This window comes from Asterias rubens, chromosome 1 (assembly GCF_902459465.1).
Source record: "Asterias rubens chromosome 1, eAstRub1.3, whole genome shotgun sequence".
Lineage (NCBI taxonomy): Eukaryota > Metazoa > Echinodermata > Asteroidea > Forcipulatida > Asteriidae > Asterias > Asterias rubens.
Window position 1 is genome coordinate 4,154,686 of NC_047062.1, and position 19,161 is coordinate 4,173,846.

At 40.0% G+C, this 19,161-nt stretch overlaps 2 protein-coding genes across 2 annotated transcripts; both read left to right on the forward strand.

Moving 5' to 3' along the window:
- Positions 1-575: 575 nt before the first annotated feature.
- Positions 576-7,397, forward strand: LOC117294076 (monocarboxylate transporter 5-like). The gene is made up of 8 exons (XM_033776596.1): positions 576-784; positions 3,228-3,524; positions 4,293-4,675; positions 4,710-4,756; positions 5,096-5,177; positions 5,494-5,719; positions 6,391-6,534; positions 6,888-7,397. Exons 1-8 carry the CDS (start codon positions 607-609, stop codon positions 7,076-7,078), a joined length of 1,548 nt encoding a protein of 515 aa, XP_033632487.1. The 5' UTR covers positions 576-606; the 3' UTR covers positions 7,079-7,397.
- Positions 7,398-12,331: 4,934 nt separating this feature from the next.
- On the forward strand, positions 12,332-15,502 carry LOC117292760 (28S ribosomal protein S12, mitochondrial-like). The gene is made up of 3 exons (XM_033775281.1): positions 12,332-12,420; positions 14,422-14,506; positions 14,827-15,502. Exons 2-3 carry the CDS (start codon positions 14,425-14,427, stop codon positions 15,231-15,233), a joined length of 489 nt encoding a protein of 162 aa, XP_033631172.1. The 5' UTR covers positions 12,332-12,420; positions 14,422-14,424; the 3' UTR covers positions 15,234-15,502.
- The last annotated feature ends 3,659 nt before the right edge of the window (positions 15,503-19,161 follow it).

Consider the following 19,161-nt stretch of genomic DNA (forward strand, 5'->3'; position numbering starts at 1 on the left):
TCCTGACTTTACTTTGGAGCATGATGGTCCGTGCACGGAGCAATAAACTATTGCTTCATCGTTGTTTATATTAAGAACGACACGACATAATTTTACAGACCTCACGCATCTGTCGCAATCCTCACTCTACAGAGCTTCATCATACAATATGCTCTATGATCATACAGGAACCCATCAACCGGGCACGCTAATTCTACGCCCGTATTAGACAAAGAAACCTTCTGCATGCGAACATATATGCGAAGTGGTGTCGAACCACTAATACTATGGTCGGACGTTTCGAGAGGGTGGTGCAGTGCAGCGGAGCAAACAGCGGGATCATCACAACCTGACTAAACCACCACCATAGCATCCCTGGGTGGATGGGGCCACACTAGGTCTATAGAGAGTGGCTATTTCACAGTATTCTGGAAATCTAAAAAAAACAAACTATCGACACATTATTCGAGAAGAAGACTTCATAAAATACTCAAAGTGCCTGCTTCAGAATAATATGCCTATGGTCTGTAGTAAAAACAAATCACAGACAAGGAGAAGCTAGATTGCATCCCAGCTGTCCCTTTTGTGTGTGTCAGTGCAGTGTTGAGAGATAGAGAGAGAGAGACCATGGAGGTTCACAATAACCGGGGATGTTCATCCTGCACTCCTAGAAGTGATTGCTGTTCGTGGATAATCATACTTTCGTCGTTCTGCGTGAACTTTATAATTTTTGGAACTTTGTACAACTTCAGCATTCTTTTTGTAAGTTTGGATGAGCAGTTTGATGCAGGTGCAACCTTGATTGGTAAGGCACGGTTTACTTTCAATGTGATGGTTGCAGTTCCGTAAAGGGAAGGTACACGTTTGGTAATTACTCAACACTAGCACACAAATTCGTCTAACAAGTGTGTTTTTTCTTTCATCATTTTCTCCCAACTCTGATGACCAGTTGAGCTCAAATTTTCACAGGTTTGTTATTTTGTGCATATGTTGGGATACACCAAGTGAGAATACTGGTCTTTGACAATTAACAATAGTGTACCTTCCCTTCCTTTAAGTGCTCCATCACATTTGCCGGTCTTGATTATCTCACATGGCCCTCTAAATATCATTGATATTATTCTCCCATATTTGGCTGACCAACGTTGATATAAATGTTATCTCACATGGCCCTCTTCAATCATGGTTATTATTATCCCATATTTTGCTGACCAACTTTGATATAAATGTTATCTCACATGGCCCTCTAAAAATCATGGATATTATTATCCCATACTTGGCTGACCAACTTTGATATAAATGTTATCTCACATGGCCCTCTAAAAATCATGGATATATTCTCCCATATTTGGCTGAGCAACTTTGATATAAATGTTATCTCACATGGCCCGCTACAAATTATGGATATTATTATCCCATATTTTGCTGACCAACTTGGATAATGTTATCTCACATGGCCCTCTACAAATCATGGATATTATTATCCCATATTTTGCTGACCAACTTTGATAATGTTAGCTCACATGGCTCTCTACAAATCATGGATATTATTATCCCATATTTCGCTCGTTGTTTCTATCAATCCAACATCATATAGTTCAAATTATATAGTGACTACATGTTGATTAGTTTATCCACCTTTGACCGAGGGGCCCAACTTGGTGATGGATGAGCAATGTCCAGCAGTGGGAGCTAGTGTACAACATTACAATACAAGGATAAACTACCTCAAACCATCTCAAACTTGATGAATAACTTTTACTGTTGACCAATTGAACGAGCGATAGTTGTTTCATTATGTTTCACTGGACAATCAACATTTTCCGAACACATAAAAAACAGGTCCACCAAAATAGACGAACAAATATCGTCAAAATGTGTCCGCAGTGGACTTTGTATATTTTAAAGGAATACATGTTTTCACAAAGCTTCCTTTTTTGTGTAGATTTATACACAAATTTGCTTAATTTGACAGGATGTGCTTCTTTTTAAAGGATTAACTTTTTTGAATCGATTTAGAAAAACAAAATTGTCCTATTGAAAAGCACTACGACAGTGGCAATTTCGTAGAGTGCAGAATACATGATGGTTTAATATCTTTACTGCTGATGGTGACAGCTAAACTGAAATGAAAAACAACTTTGCGTACTGGCTATGCGCCACAGGCGATAAGGTCATCCCATAGAGTTGGTGATCAATAGTCGGCAAAGCATAACGTTTAAAAGGAAGCACAGGGCTAGGGTCAGGCATGCAAAACTGCCAAGTCTGTCGTCAGTCAGTCGGCCGGAACATGGTCGGAAGTTCACTGACTGCGGTTGCTGGGGGATGTAGAACGCTAAAGGGCAAATAATCCGGTCAACACATCGATCTCTCTTTTGCATCGATCGATCAGTCTTTTGCATCGATCGATCGGTCTCATCCATTGATCGATCTAGCGCATCGATCGATTGGTAATTTTCATTGGAGGTGATCATTGTGTTCTTTATAGATCGATCATTGAAAAAGAGCGATTAATATAGAGCAAGATTGAAAAAAGCGATCAACTGAACTAAAAAAAAAAAAAAAATCGGTTGAAAAGGAGCGATCGGTTGTAGACCCCTGTGAAGAAATAGGATCAGAAAAGAAGTTTTTATTCATCTTTATCGATCAAAAAAAGGTTTATATTGGAAAAGATATAGGCAAGAGACCGCATATCAAAATTGTTGTCTACCATCCAAATCACTTAATAGCCCTCTACTTGAGAGTGGGCTGTTCAAAAAGCGACTCATTTTCGAAGAGCCTGCCCGTTGGCAGTTTTTTTGTCGTGCCCCTTTCGAACAAAATGATATGGTGCCAATATTGGTGACTGTAGTTTGTTCGTATTGCATGTAGGTCCAATACAACCATTTCAGCTTGGTATGCTTGAAGCGAACCATTTGTGGGTTAAAGTGCCAACCAATGGCATGTCAGTCTTGACCATGTCGTTATACAGAGCACCGGACTCAAGCGCTGGTGTTTCTGATCAGCAGAGTGAGGTTCGAGTCCTTGTCATGACACTTGTATCAATGAGCAAGTTAAAAAGTCGAAGAGAATGTTTTCCACATTAGATGTCAGACGGTGTGCTTTTTGTGATGGTATCTATCAACCAACATACTTTGTATTTAAACATGGGATTCCAACCCAATCGAAACAACTTACACCCCACAGAAGGTTTGTTCAAAAGTTCTCTTGCGACAATTTATTTTTCTGTATATATTTTTTTATTATAGGGTTGGTTGGTTCCATCGCAAATGGCCTGACATTTTTAGTGACTCCTCTGACGGCACTGCTTCTACAGAGGTTAAGTTGTCGAGTTGTCATTCTTGCTGGCATGTTGCTCTACTGCGCAGGACTGTTTACGACGTCATTTGTAACCGAGTTCGGGTACATGTACCTCACGTTCGGCGTCCTTATGGGGATCGGAGCCAACTTTAGCATCTACTCATCAAACTACCTGATACTCGTGTGGTTTCGAAATGCGAACCACGCACGAGCATTTGCCATGGCTGTTACAGGATCATCTTGCGGTACGATTTAGTCAACTTTCCTTCGGGAGAAAGTGGACAATATTTGGATAATGTCAGTAACAGTTATTCAGTGACAGATAGCGTGACCACGTTTGTTGTGAGGGGGGGGGGCTTAAGAACCCCGATGCCATTTCACACGGGAAAATTTACAGGCAACTATAGTAGAGTTCATGGCAACCCCAAAGTTAAAGAAAACACTCCACTTGTTAATATCCACACAATTTTTCAGGGGACAGTAAGCTTATTGGGAGGTTTTAGACGCGAGCAAAAATGTGAACGTCAGAAAGTTGTGTCGTTTCTAGGTGACGTCACCACTTTGGGCTTATTTCATGCTCCCGTACGACGTCTATCGTACATGACGTGAGAAACGGTAACTTCACGTGAGATTTCTACACAACAATTTTCTGACGACCACGTTCCCGTTTTTGCTGGCGTAACGTGCAGCTAAACCTCCCCTATGTCAGTAAAATGTCTTATGTTTCTACCGAAGTGTTCGTACATCCAAAACAAAGTACAAAATTCATGATTAAGTATGCCTTTGTTTTTTCAAAAGGCGTCTCTTAACACACCCTTTTCTGCTTAAGTGTTTCTGACCATAAAGTTTTTTTTATTGAATACAGCTGTTGACAATTGAAATGATGGTCTACACAAGTGCCTTCAGAAAAAAAAATACATTGGCAAAACTATCTTAACATTATGCAATGGAAAACAAAATTAACAGTTCAATTTTGTTTATACAGTGTATACTTTTTCCTCCTTCTATTATAGGTATGTTGGCGGTTAGCCCCTTGCTGACGAATTTAATTATTTCTTACGGATGGCGAATCGCACTTCGTATAATTGCCGGTGGGCTGTTGGTGTCCGGTCTTGCCTCTGTGGCTTTTTTGAAAAACCCACCTCTCGGAGACAACTCGACCGATACAAAATGCCCACCTGAGAAAACAGCACGGGGTTCCGGGGACGAAAAATCCCCTGAGACAACAACGTGGTTGAAACTAAATTCACTCAGTGAGGAATGTATAAACAATGGCAATACGAAGGATATGCACAGTAACTCTTTAAGATTAGAGGAGGAGGAGAGGGAGGGGGAGGAGGAGGAGGAGGAGAAACTGGATGACTTGCGGCCTGGAGTCAAAAGTGGCCTTGAGATGGTGAAGCATCTTGACCCTTGGGCATACTTCATAGCAACGATACTGGCTTTGCTTGGCTGGACTTTCTTTATCATCAATTTTGTTAGTAGTTTTTGTTTTCTCTGCTTTTTAAAAATTAAAGATTAAATTTGTAGTCACTTTTATTTGCCCGAATATATACAAAGAATTCAGAAAGCTCATTTTGTTTATTGATACTCATGCGCTTTTGAGATTTATCACTCTACCCTCAATATTACTCGTTCTTATTTCTGAATTGGCAAATAGTTGGATACAAAGAAAACTCCCAAAATATGCGTAAAATAATGTTAGTTTTTTTTCTCGAAAGTGTGACCATAAAATTTAAACAAGTTGCAACAGGTTGATTGTGAAATTTAAATAGTTTGGTGAACTTTCAACAGGCTTATTGTGAAAATTCAACAGGTGCTGGTTGATGATGCAATTTAAACAAATGTCAACAGGTTGGTGGTTTAACTTCAACATGTTGATATTGCAATTTCAAGCGGTAGGTAGCGAATTTTAAATCTGTTGACAGTGAAATATCAATAGCTTTACGGGTGAAACTTTTACAGGTTAATGATGACATTTCAATAGTTGGTGGTATGCGGAGTTTCCAAACAATACAAATGACTTTTTAATATTATCTTTAAAAAGAACTAAGTCTATTGATTTGGGTGAACGCACATGATGCTTTCTCTAAACAGAGCTTCACATTTCGTTCTCTTGAAACCAATTCAGTCTGAAAGAATTCGCTCTTCCAACAACTGTGCATCAACGTATTTACTGTTTCAAAACAAATCATTGATTATTTTGTCCAACAGGCAAGTTTTATGGAGCAACTTGGTATCACAAAAGATCAAGTGTCATGCGTCATCATGTTCTTTGCTGTTGGAGAAATTTGTGGTAAAATTATCGTGTCCGCAGTCGGCCACCGATTCCCAGTTGGGCTCCTGTACGCCCCTGCCGCTTCGTCGATCTGTGGAGCTATGGCACTCGGGGTTATGGCCGCCTGCCGGAGCTTTCCACAGATGATGGTTCTCTCTCTATGTGAGTTTGGGAGCGGGCTTGACAGTCAAAGGTTACGACCCAAGTGTTCCGACACCCCTATGTTCCGACACCCCTATGTTCTGACACGCATCCGACACGCCTATGTTCCCACACCCCTATGTTCCCACACCCTGTTCCTTATACACCCCTCACATCAGCTGTGCCGACACCCCCAATATGTTCCGACACCCCTATGTTCCGACACCCCTATGTTCTGACACGCATCCGACACGCCTATGTTCCCACACCCCTATGTTCCGACACCCTGTTCCTTATACACCCCTCACATCAGCTGTGCCGACACCCCTATGTTCCGACATCCATGTACCGACATGCCTTTGTTAAACAAACCAATGTAACCTGTTGGCAATTTTTATTTTAAATTTGATAAGTGTTATTTTAACACCCAGTGTAAATTTAGATGTTTTTTATATAATTGTGACAACACTGATGATGTCAATTTAACAACACCTTGTGGCCATGTATATCGTCAAAAAATAATTAGTTAAAATTTTGCATGCGGAGTCATAAAACTGACCATTATCAAGTGATTGCATTCATAAAAATTGCATAATTTAAGACGTCTGTTGTATTTATTCATGCTATCCTAAGGAAGCTCTTATTTCTAAACGAGATTTCTTGGATTTCCCCCATTTGAATTCGATATCTAGTTTCAGGATTGTTCAGATCGGGACTCTTTGGGGCGACCGCCTCGGTTTCAGCCACGCTGTTCCGCGAGTACAGTACCGGAGCAACTTCCGCAATAGGTTTCTTTCCTTATGGCATTGGGATTGTACTCAGTGCACCACTTTCAGGTAAAGAATCTGTCAAATATATAGTTTCTATATGCCGTTCAATTCTCATTTAGGTTTTTTCATACTTTTTTATTGTCATAAACCAGATAGTTCTTCTGTCTGCCTTTCCGTTTTTTTTTTATTTGTATTGTCCTAAGTATGTACCTTTAGTTTTTGTATTTTTAAAAGTAAAGACAAGCCTTCTACAAGATTTTTAAAAGGCCTCCACGCGCTTTCCCGCTAGCCTTTTATTCATATCTTGTCTTTTATTATTATAATGCATTACAATGTAGTTCTGTAATTAATCGTGGAAATGTGTTATAGTGGAAATAATGTGAATTGAGTAGCAACTTACTTTTCTCCATTCATTCTAGGTGGTTTGTACGACGTGACGGGCAGTTACACGCTTTGTTTGGTCATCATAGCCGCCATCTTTCTTTGCTCCTCGGTATGTTTTGCATTCGTCCCTGTACGGAGACGCAAATGGCCGGCCTGTTCATTCTTTCCGAGGTGCTGTTGTTCTTCGGCAGTGGACGAAACAAAACCAAACAACAACGAAGTTTAGGGTTTGTTTTAAACGGGGCAGATTTGAATTTCAATTGACATTGTGATCGTTCTGCTATATTGCTTCACTCGCATGCGTATACGTGCAGCATAATGTCCAAAGTTTTCGCCTTTTTATTTATTTTTTTTAAACCTTCGTAAATTTTACCACAGCTGCCAAATGATACCTCAGGGATTAATGACAAGATCATCTGTTATTATATCCATACAGTGAACCCTTTCTGTATAGCTGTATTTTATTCACGTATTTTGTAAACTTCAAATTAAAGGGTTTATGTACTTTTTCCTAACAAAAAACACAATGTCCACAGATTTACATTAAACTTACACAGTTTGAAGATTATGATAGTAGAAAGCGTACCTTGAAATTTTACTTACTGAGGTGCTGTAGTTTTTGAGAAATAAGTAAAAGTAATAATTTTCGTCTATGTTTTAGCATGTAAAAACGTATTTACCAGTTATGCTATGGTTTTTGTATAATATCATAACTGGTTAAGGGGATTTTACATGCTAAAATAATTTTGGTCTCATTCCACTATCATTATCTTCAAACCTTGTAAGTTTATTGTAAATCTGATTTAAATTAAATTTTGAAAAAGTAACCGAATTCTTTAAGGCGAGATGTTCTTTCGTCGGTGCTCATGAAATGTTTGGAACTTGCAAGGAATGCCCTTTGTTTTAAATGATCGAGTAGAGAAGTAGTATACATGTAAAAGCCTATACCTCTTCGAAATCTTCATTCAAGTTAGTTCTCGTGCACATGTGATTTCGTTTTTGTCATTCAGATTCGTTTGTACGCAGAGTGTATACTGTTCGAAACGTCGAGAACACACCGGCTCTTTTCAGAGCCAACTATCCCTCAAAAGGGATATTATCCATGGTTGTACCAGCAAGTTTACTATTCAGTATTTATAGTTACTTTTGTTAATTTATACTTGATGGCAGTGAATGGTTGACTAGCTCGGGCCTTAAGCATACGAATCTTGCGGCCCGATATAATTGAATGATCTCATTGAATTGAATTGAATTACCTCATTTTGACTGCAGGGGATGCTGAACTGGTGAAATCAATCACTCCATTTGACTGTATTCATTTTCAAACGAAACTGAATTAAATAAATATTCTGTATCCCCGATGCAAACTTAACATCTATTATGAAACTGAATTAGCCGAGTATGAGTGGATTTTTGGTGAAATTGACTGGGAAACCTGTAGTATACACGCAGTTTGTGTTGTATGTTTTTTTTGTTTTTTTTGCCTGTTTCTATATTTTAATTGTTCTTTGTTGGCGATGATAATGTAAAACGGCATATGAGCTGACCTACTGTGTGAATAATAATTATGTTTAAACAAATAAATAATAAACTATATAGACATTATGTGTTTGTGCACAAACACAAAGCTGTTCTCAGATTATATTTGGTCCGATTTCAAATCCGTTGTGTAACTCTTGAGTTATAGCTCCACTGCCGGCTGACCTGGAAGTAAATGTCAACATGGGGTCACGGTTACCTAAGGCTAATCTCCGATGCACAAAGATTATATCTGAAAAGAGGTTTTAACAAAGAAATACGTGAAAGAATAATGAGCCTGATGGTATTACCGGCATGTTAAGAAACATAATACATTTAATTTTTTATTTATTTTTATCGAGCTAAAATGTATACCTCAACTATTATGTTATTGACTTTTACATAGAATTTATTAAATTTTGTTTCAATTCATTTATTCATTATTGCTGTATTCTTAATTTATTTCTTGTTATATCATGGACAACTGCACTTTATTGTTGTGTACCTTTTTATATTACAAGCAGTTTAATTTAAATTTAATTTATTTTATGTTTGCATTTTTATTGTATTAATCAATTTTAATTTTATCCTGATACGATGGCGACACTCCCCGTCGCATACGTTAAAAAAACTATACAGAATTGTTTTTGGTGTGTGCTAACGAAAAGTTGCTGGCAGTGACACACAGCAAACATAATATCTGTAATTAGCGCGATACTAGCGAGTACCGTATTTGGTGTTGTATTGGCCCACTTCTGGTTGAGTGCTGGCTCATTTACATTTTGCACATTGGCAATTAAATCGCCCCATCCAGTACAGTTGCCATAACTCAGACAGGCACAATCACGTTCATGCCGATGCTGGCACTTCTGTATTGGGCCATTATAGGGTGCGTTCGTTTAGCTCCCCTGGGTCGACCCGGTGCATGGCGGGTTTTTTTTACCAGGACGAACGTGGGTAATTATCTGCACACACTTGTCCTGTGAAAAAAAACCGCCACACACCGGGGTAGACCCAGGGAAGCTAAACGAACGCACCCATAGTATGTCACCATTGGCCCCAAATTGGCCAGACATGGCCCACTGTGGCAGATGGTTGGCCAATACTCTTTTGCGCAAAGGTATAAGTCAGCACCCATTACAGACCCATCAATACGCTCGTGCTGATGCTGGCACTTCTGTATTGGGTCATTATAGCATGCCACTATTTGGCCCAGGTTGGCCAGCTGCATGGGCAGATAATGCTCACAGCTAGCTGGCGGAAGGTTTGCCCAAATTACACAGTTATGCAGTTCCCATAACTCGCCCAGTACAGGGCCAATAAGTTACGTTCAAGTTGATGTTGACACTTCTGTATCGGGCCGACACAGTGTACCACTATTGGCCCGTTACTGGCCAGATCATGTTCAGTGTGTAACTAATACGTTAACTAATAAAATCTACTACTAATTTCACACGTGCTTCCATAACTAGAGATAAACACACAATACAAATAGCCAACTACCAGAAAGCTACTGAAAACAGTAAGGGACCTATTGGCCACGAAAAGATTTTCTGTACCATTTTACTGAAGTGGTGTGCAGCTAAAGAGTTGGTAACTGTTCCTCGCAAACTGCAAAGGACATTACATTTTTTTTTTGTAAGTCAGGCTCAGAAGTTTAGCCAAATAAATTAAACATTATACATTGACTCTTATTACTTTGCTTGGGCTTCGCCCTCTTTATCATCAAGCGGGCCCGAAACCATGGGCATCAATCGGGTCGAGGGGTGGGGGGGGGGGGCGCCCACCCCAACTTTTGTTAGGGTGGGGACACAATATAAAATGTCCCCCATTTGTTTGACCAACTCATATGCACCTGAACTGTGTCCCGCCATGGGCATCAATCCTGGGGGAAACTGATGACACCACTTTCTGAAGGGTGGATGACACTATATCAAATGCCCCCCCCCCCCCCTCCTTGGCATACGTTTGTACCACAGAGCATCTAAAAAAACAAAATTCCGGGCCCTATAGCGGTGCCGGACCCACGCCGCCAAGGCTTCTCACTCGCATGCTCACCCTTTGACAGATTTGCACTCTTCCAAAATGTGAAGACGCTGTTAACCCAAAAGGTTCTACTGCGGCTCATATTTTAAAGGCTTTGCGTTCTTTTTCATTCACTATGCCTGTTGTTGGCCTAAGGTTGCGACACAGTATATAACATTTTCCCGGGCGCGAGTACTACACGGCCCGTTTTCATGGGGTCCTAAAGCAGGCCCGGACCCCACGCCGCAAAAGAACCCGTTAATTTCTTGTGTGGATCCATCCTTGACGATGATGGTGATGGTTGGATGAAACCCCGTCTGAGCAAGGGGCACATCACCCCTCGGACGTCCCTAGATTCCACCAGAGAGTACTACACGGCCCGTTTTCACGGGGCTCTAAAGCTGGCCCGGACCCCACGCCGCAAAAGAACCCGTTAATTTCTTGTCTGGATCCACCCTTGACGATGATGGTGATGGTTGGATGAAACCCTGTCTGAGCAAGGGGCCGGGCCACATCACCCCTCGGACGTCCCTAGATTCCACCAGAGAGTACTACACGGCCCGTTTTCACAGGGCCCTAAAGCAGACCCGGACCCCAAAGAACCCGTTAATTTCTTGCCTGGATCCATCTTTGACGATGATGGTGATGGTTGGATGAAACCCCGTCTGAGCAAGGGGCACATCACCCCTCAGACGGACGTCCCTAGATTGCACCAGCGTAGTTATACGGCCTAAAATTTTCACGGGGCACGAAAAGCGGACCCGACCCCACGCCGTACAAGACGGATTGACGACTATGCCCGACATGACTCCAGGGCCCAATGTCATTGAGCTGCTAAGCACAAAAGTTTGCTTAGCATGGTTTTTTCCTTGATAAAAACAAGATTACCAAACCATTTCCACGTGATTTTCAGGATAAGCAAACAAAAGCTGATTATCAGACAAGCACTATGCAGCAACAACTTGAAATTTGGTTGGTAATCCTATCAAGGAAGAAATTTCATGCTAAGCAATTTTTTGTGCTTAGCAGCTCAATGAAATTGGGCCATTATGTCCTCCACATATCCTTGGTGTATCGCCACAAGGAAAATCCTTTCAAGAACAGAGCTTGCATCGCGCAATTGGAAACCATCGAAAACGAAAGCAAAATCATTTGTTACCTGTTGTATGTCCTCAATGTTTCTTGGATGCAATTAAAGGCAGTGGACACTATTGGTAAATTACTCAAAATTATTATTAGCATAAAACCTTACTTGGTAACGAGTAATGGGGGGGTTGTTGGAGTATAAAACATTGTGAGAAACGGCTCACTCTGAAGTGACGTAGTTTTCGAGAAAGAGGTAATTTTCCGCGAATTTGATTTCGAGACCTCAGATTTATAATTTGAGGTCTCGAAATCAAGCATTTTAAACCACACAACTTCGTGTTACATACAAGGTGTTTGTTTCTTTCATTATTATCTCGCAACTTCGATGACCAAATTGAGCTCAAATTTTCACAGGTTTGTTATTTTGTGCATATGTTGAGATACACCAAGTGAGAAGACTGATCTTTGACAATTACCAATAGTGTCCAGGTCTTTAAAAGATTGCTACGACACGTTATGTTATCGTAAACTTTTAGGAGATAAATGCCTATTTTGCCTAGCAACAACGGCTATCGGGCTACCACAAAATGTTAAAAGGAATCCTGAACTTTGATTGTCCAATTATTTTATACGATTGGTTTTCAAGAGGCTGAAAATTTCAACATTGTTAGTATTTCCCATTCTCAATAAACTTTATCATTTTGACGAAGCAGTTTTTGTTAAATTAATCGTCGCACAATGTTGCATTGGATCGAAAGCTAGCTAGAGACAAAGATCGTATAGCGCCGCGATCTTTGCTAGAGACCAATGAATGAGTATAGCGCCCTCCTTCGTCTGCTATACGCTCAAATGCACGATGGCCAAGTTGGAAAGTTGATCGAGTGATCGTGAGCAGAGGGGAGAACCTCAGTTTTTGGTTCAAAATTGATAATAGAGAATGTAAGTTTTGAACCCCGATCTTTACATAACATTGTCTTTCAAACAGCTAGCAAGGTAGGTTGCTCTTGGATCCCTCAACATAATGGAGTTTACTTTTATATGACTTGTCCAAATTCCGGACAGCCATTCAGTCGCTGGCTCATCAGTTCATCAACGGACTACCCCCCCCCCCCCCCCACACACACTTTTTGTTTGTTCAGAACCTCCATATTCAACGTCGTAAACTTTGGAGAAGTTTCCGCATGGCACCATCACTTTTTCAATCGATATGAAATAATATATTTTATTAGGATAACTTTCCGTATGGCGCCACCACTTTTTCACTCATTTTTAGAAAAAGGGATATCTCATTGAGCTTTGAGGTAAATTAGATACTATATTATTTCATATCGAATGAAAAAGTGGTGGCGCCATACTTGGAAAAGTTTCCGTATGGCGCCACCACTTTTTCATTCGAAATAAAATAATATAGTATCTAATTTACCTGATTGATATATCCCTTTTTGTAAAAATGAGTGAAAAAGTGGTGGCGCCATACGGAAAGTTATCCCCATACTTTTCCTTTTATTATAGTATCTAATTTCGGTAATTTACCTCAATGAGATATCCCTTTTTAGTTTTATTTTTAAGTTTTTGTGTGTAAAAATGAGTAAAAAAGTGGTGGCGCAATACGGGAAGTTATCCAAAATAAAAGGGTGAGAGAACAATTCCGACTCCTGTACCATAAAAAAGACAGAACACACGGAAGCAGTCCAGCTCCAGTGGCAGTGAGTTAGCTTTCTAAATCTAATTCTATTAGAATCTAAACATTTGTGTTGCCATCATGATCATGACCATGCACATGCCAGTGCCACCACATCATCACTTTTCATGCATCAATCATCTTCATAGCTTAGTTGTGATCAATAATAATAATAATAATAATAATAATAACCCATTTTTATATAGTGCTTTTCACACCCGGAGGGCGTCCCAAAGCGCTTCACATTATTACCCCTGGTCACTGGGCCTTAATTCACTCCTTAAACCATCTCAGCTCCCTGGTGGGGAGTATGCAGCCTGTGCAACATTAATATGCGCTACTCGGCTAAATCAATCACGAGAACCATCTCTGCCCTCTCAGGTACCCATTTACCCCTGGGTGGAGAGAAGCAATTATAGTTCAGTGTCTTGCTCCGGGACACAAGTGTAACGACCGGGATTCGAACCCACACTCTGCTGAACAGAAGCATCAGAGCTTGAGTTCGGTGCTCTTGTCCGTTTGGCCACGACACCCCTACATCCCCCATCAATCGTAACCCTACATTACATTCTCCGTTCTGCAACTAGGAAGGATGAAGGTTTACTGCAGTGCCAGTTGCGATAGCGTAACCCTCCTGCCGACAGCGTAGCCTGAGGGTTTTGAAGCTTACGCAATGTGTGCAGGGCGAAATGGTTAAAATCATACAAATCATTCGACAGCTAGTCAGCAGATTTGCTCCATTTTTACTACTTCTGAAAATCATGACACAAATTCTAGGAACACAAACTTGATCCTCAATGTCTAATGAATCCTTCCATGTCACTCAAAACACCATTAAGATAATAGTTTGAAGAAAAATTACAAAAAACTTACCAGATACCGAGCGAAAGAGTGAAAAATGTCCGAGGTTAAAAATTCGAACCTGAGGGGGGCGGAGCTTTGGCCGTGTGTGCACGTCACCGGGGTCAACAGACTCAGCGCTGCGTGTGGTGAATTGTGTATCCCTGCAACTGTGCAGCCGTAGACTTGTTCCAAGACCATTGGTGTTGCGCAGTCACACAACCAACTTAACGTTCTGATCTATGCACGGCATAAACTGTACACCCGGTGAGATGCAGAAATCAGAGAAACAGAGCGCCCGCTAACGTTCGTTCATTACAATCTTGTACAGTTTTTGCCGTGCATAGATCGGATTGTTGACCACAGTATACCTCTCCACCTTACTGTTTTCTAAATCAATTTTCTGGTTATCTTTGCAGAAAATGTTGAGCGTACTTCATCAGTGTCGGCAACAGGTGTCGCTTGCCTTCAACTATGCCAGTAGGTATGCTGCTTGCAAAGCAGGTATGTGTCACAACTCAACAGTTTTTGTAAGTGGCTGACACGTTATTCAGAAACAAATTTTGTTAATTTTTTTTCCATTAATAAAGAGTGACGATAATCAAGGTAATGTGAAAACAATTATTCAACTCCCAATACTTGGTCTTCATCAAGGTTTGGACCTCTTCTGGTCAGGCCTCAGATTGTCTAAGAGGACTAGGCTTTTCTTACACCTCCCCCCACCCCACCTATTTGAACCATTTATAAACTTGAAAACAAACCCTTCTGACCCTTATTTTTGTTATCATTATATACCTGTTCTTTGTTTGATGTTTATGATAAAGGGACATGTGATAACTCAAGCTTACTGATAAGACTGTGGCCGCAGAATACAACGTCCTTGTCCAGGAGCATCTCCTTGAATCAGCTTCACAGACGAGGCCCGTTCCGCAAGAAACCCAACCCCAAGAAGACTCATCCCACCGACCACCGTCCTCAGCTGAAGGGCGTCGTTCTTAAGACTCTGATCAGAAAGCCAAAGAAGCCCAACTCGGCCAACAGAAAGTGTGTCAAAGTGCGACTCAGTAATGGGAAGGAGGTTATCGCCTTCATCCCAGGGGAAGGTCATAATCTCCAAGAGCACAACATCGTTCTCGTGGAGGGGGGAAGGACGCAAGATCTTCCTGGGGTTAAACACACCGTCATCAGAGGCAAATTTGATTGTGGACATGTAGTTAAGAAAAAGAAATAGGGTTTATGCAAAGGTTTGAGTCTTGTAAAGAAAACACAAGTTATATCTCTTTGGATTCTGCAGAGATTCTATCTTCCAAAATCATGTGGATCTGCTTAGAATACTGCAAAGAGAGTTATAATTACTGGCATTGAAGTGTGTCAACTTGGAACATGTAATGCACAAATAACATACATGTACTGGTATTAATATAACTATACAATGGCATATGCTCAAGCACCATCTAGAAAATATACCGCAATACGTCTTGGAAAAGCGAGTACAGTTTACAAATAAATCAAGCTTCTAATGTGGACACCATGGTGTATCATGTAACTATGACCGGCTTAATAATTGTGTACCACTTTTAAGTCTGAGCACCATGATAGTTGCTGAAGTTGTTTGGACTCTGATTTCACCCAGACTCATATATAAGGGCTATCGACAAGTTTCATAATATCCGATGAAACTTTTCAAAACATGGTGTTTTGTTTTAAAGATGTCAGCAATAAACTACTCTGCTTTCTCCCCCATCCCCATGATGTTCTTAAAGATATTGGCAAGGATATGATGGCCTGATACTTCCTGGAGGCAATTGAGGCAATCCTTGGCAATGCCTTGGTGCCCTTGAAATGCTCTCGTAGAAATTTACAATTTCCTCACAGGGTGGTTTACCTTTTATATTCAGTCTAATGCCTAGGTGCTCTTACCCTTTCAAAACCGAAGCATACAGGCCTGAGATATTATTTGTGATTTTAATAACGCAGTTGCAGGCCTATTACTTCAGTCTTGGGAGTGCAGAGAAATGTTTCCCTTGCAAAGGTCAAGCCTATGAGAAAAATACAAACTTATACTAGATCAGTTGATAGGGACATCAACAATACATTATGTAGGGTCATAATATAATGACTACATGTACATATAATATCCGGCCTGCAGTTGGCCTGTCCATTTGCTGCGATGTGTCTCGTTAATAAATGTGTTGTTGATTGAAACAGGTCCAAGATGATGCTTCTTGTATCTATCCCAGCATTATTTAAGACTCGGGATGATCTTGCAATAGTACTTTGGTCCCAGAGTGTATAGGCAGAACAGCGAATCTTGAATTTGTAAACAAAACTGACTTCTATCTGATGCCCGGTAGCATAATTCTTACTTATCTACCAGTCTAGTTGACCCTGATGGAGTCAAAGCCTTGATTCGAATCAAGGCTCTTTGACAATGGCCCGGCTGTGTAAAAGAGTTGTTAATGTTTAGTTCGGGCTGCCGGGGATAGTTTCGGTAAATTATTGAGAACGCTGTTGGTGTTATTCATAAAAGTTTTCAACCTCGTGGACTTGCAGAACAATCCATTAAGGGCAGTGGACACTATTGGTAATGACTCAAAATAATTGTTAGCATAAAAACTAACTTGATAGCTGTTGATAGTATAAAACATTGTGAGAAACGGCTCCCTCTGAAGTAACGTAGTTTTTGAGAAAGAAGTAATTTTCAACGAATTTGATTTCGAGACCTCAGAATTAGATTTTGAGGTCCCGAAATCAAGCATCTGAACGCACACAACTTTGTGTTTACAAGGGTGTTTTTTCTTCCATTATTGTCTAGCAACTTCGACGACCAATTGAGTTCAAATGTTCACAGGTTTGTTATTTTGTGCATACGTTGATATACACCAATTGAGAGGACTGGTCTTCGACAATTACCAATAGTGTCCAGTGTCTCTAAAAAACGAAAAACTGAAAATTGACCGTAACATACAAGTTGTATGGTAATGTCTTTATAAAAAAAAGTGTTACCCGGCCAATAAAAAGAATCACTGATTAGGCCTATGTAAAACATTACACTGGATATAATTTATTGGGTAAAGTCATGTTGACCAACGTTTGGACGATAGTAGTGACCCCATTGTTGGTATAAGTAATAAAATTAAAATAATAAGTTAATCCAACTCATTTGGGTTGAGTTGGTCAGTATTTTAAAATACCCGTTACTGGTTAATCTTAACCTAACATTGGGTGACTGCAATACGCAACATTGAGACTTGTTTTTGACCTTTGTTTTGGTACTCTCAATCAAATATTGTGTGCCTGCAATAAGCCCAAACCTGATGGTTAGAACTTTTGGTAATTTGAATGACCTTTTAACCACATCACGTGGTAAAACATACAGTGGACACTATTGGTAACTACTCAAAAGAATTATTAGCATAAAACCTTACTTTGTAACGAGTAATGGGGAGAGGTTGATTGTATAAATCATTGTGAGAAAACGGCTCCCTCTAAACGTGACGTAGTTTTCGGGAAAGAAGTAATTTTCCACGAATTTGATTTCGAGACCTCAGATTTAGATTTTGAGGTCTTTAAATCAAGCATCTGAAAGCATACAACTTCGTGTGACAAGGGTGTATTTTTCTTTCATTATTATCTCTCAACTTTGACGACCAATTGAGCTAAATTTTTTACAGGTTTGTTATTTTAAGCATGTTGAGATACACCAAGTGAAAAGAGTGGTCTTTGACAATAGGAGACTTTCCAACGCTAGGCGGCAGCAGACATACCGGGTAAATTCCCATTGTTTACGTAGTTCTGAACATGCGCATAATTCTGAGAACAATGGATTTACCCGGTAAGTCTGCTGCCCTCTATCGTCCCAGAAAGTCTCCCATTGCCAATAGTGTCCAGTGTCTTTAAGACCAACAGACGGTATATTTTTTTTTAAAGTCCTTAATAAATATTCAGACTTGTTTTTAACCAACAAATGAGCAGAAATACTTTGACCAACAAAATATTATGACCAATACTACTGGCTAATTATGAGTAACAAATACATGGGAGTCACTATATTTTGCCCGATGTTGTGGTAAATGGCACTACCCAACTTCGCTGGGTAAAAAAAAACAATTCCGAAAGCAGTTGGATTGTTTCCCAGCGTCGGTCGAAATTGTTGTTCTTTCGATCGTTACCCATTAATTTTGTTTTAACAAAACGGTCATTTGCATTTTAATAGATTTTGCGTAAATTAATTTATCTTGCATAATGCAAAACGATTAAGCTCCACCATCTGTGTTCAGTAAAAATAATTTTGCAGTGATTTAAAAAAAATAATTTTAATTAATTTCTTCCATGGATTAGTGTTTTACAAAGATTTGAAAATTAAAAGTCTAAGACGGCTTTCTGTTATGTTTACATAAGATAGGTAACAAGATTCCAAAATGGTGTGATGCAAAAATTAATGTTGTAGGCATTTCACACAATATTCATGGTGGGCGGTTGATGTTGTTGGATCGGTCTCAATTGTTCTGATGAATTTTCAAGAGTCAGAAGTGAAGAGAGCTTCGAAAGACCTTGAAATAATTTTACCAATGTGTCTTCAAGAAAGGATGACTGATGACACTACACTCTAAATGGGAGGAATGGGAGACTTTTAGGACGCTTGGTGGCAGCAGACCTACCAGGTAAAATCCATTGCTCTCGATAATGTGCGCACGCTCAGAACCACGTAAACAATGGACTTTTACTTGGTAAGTCTGCTTCCACCAAGCGCCTCAAAGTCTCCCATTCTAAAGTTAATTAGAATTAGAAAAATTATTGTGATTAGCGATCAATACATTTTAAGTTTGAAATAAATCCTAAAGCATTTAGAATTCAACTCAAAAATTGTATTTTTAAATCTAAAGATGGATTGGTCCGTAACTACTGTCTCTCCCATTTAGATTGTTAACATCATTGGTGATTGGTGTATTTTTCGAGAAATAGGCAATGATTTGATAAATATTATGGACTATCCACAGACTCGATGACATTCGTTTGTCCTTTCCTTGACTGCCGAGGAAACTGTGAGGATGTCACTCAGAATGGGTGACCATGGCCGACCATCGCATCAAAATGATTCAAAGAGTTGTCTAACCCCCCCCCCCCCCCCCCCCAAAAAAAAAAAAAAAAAAAAAAAT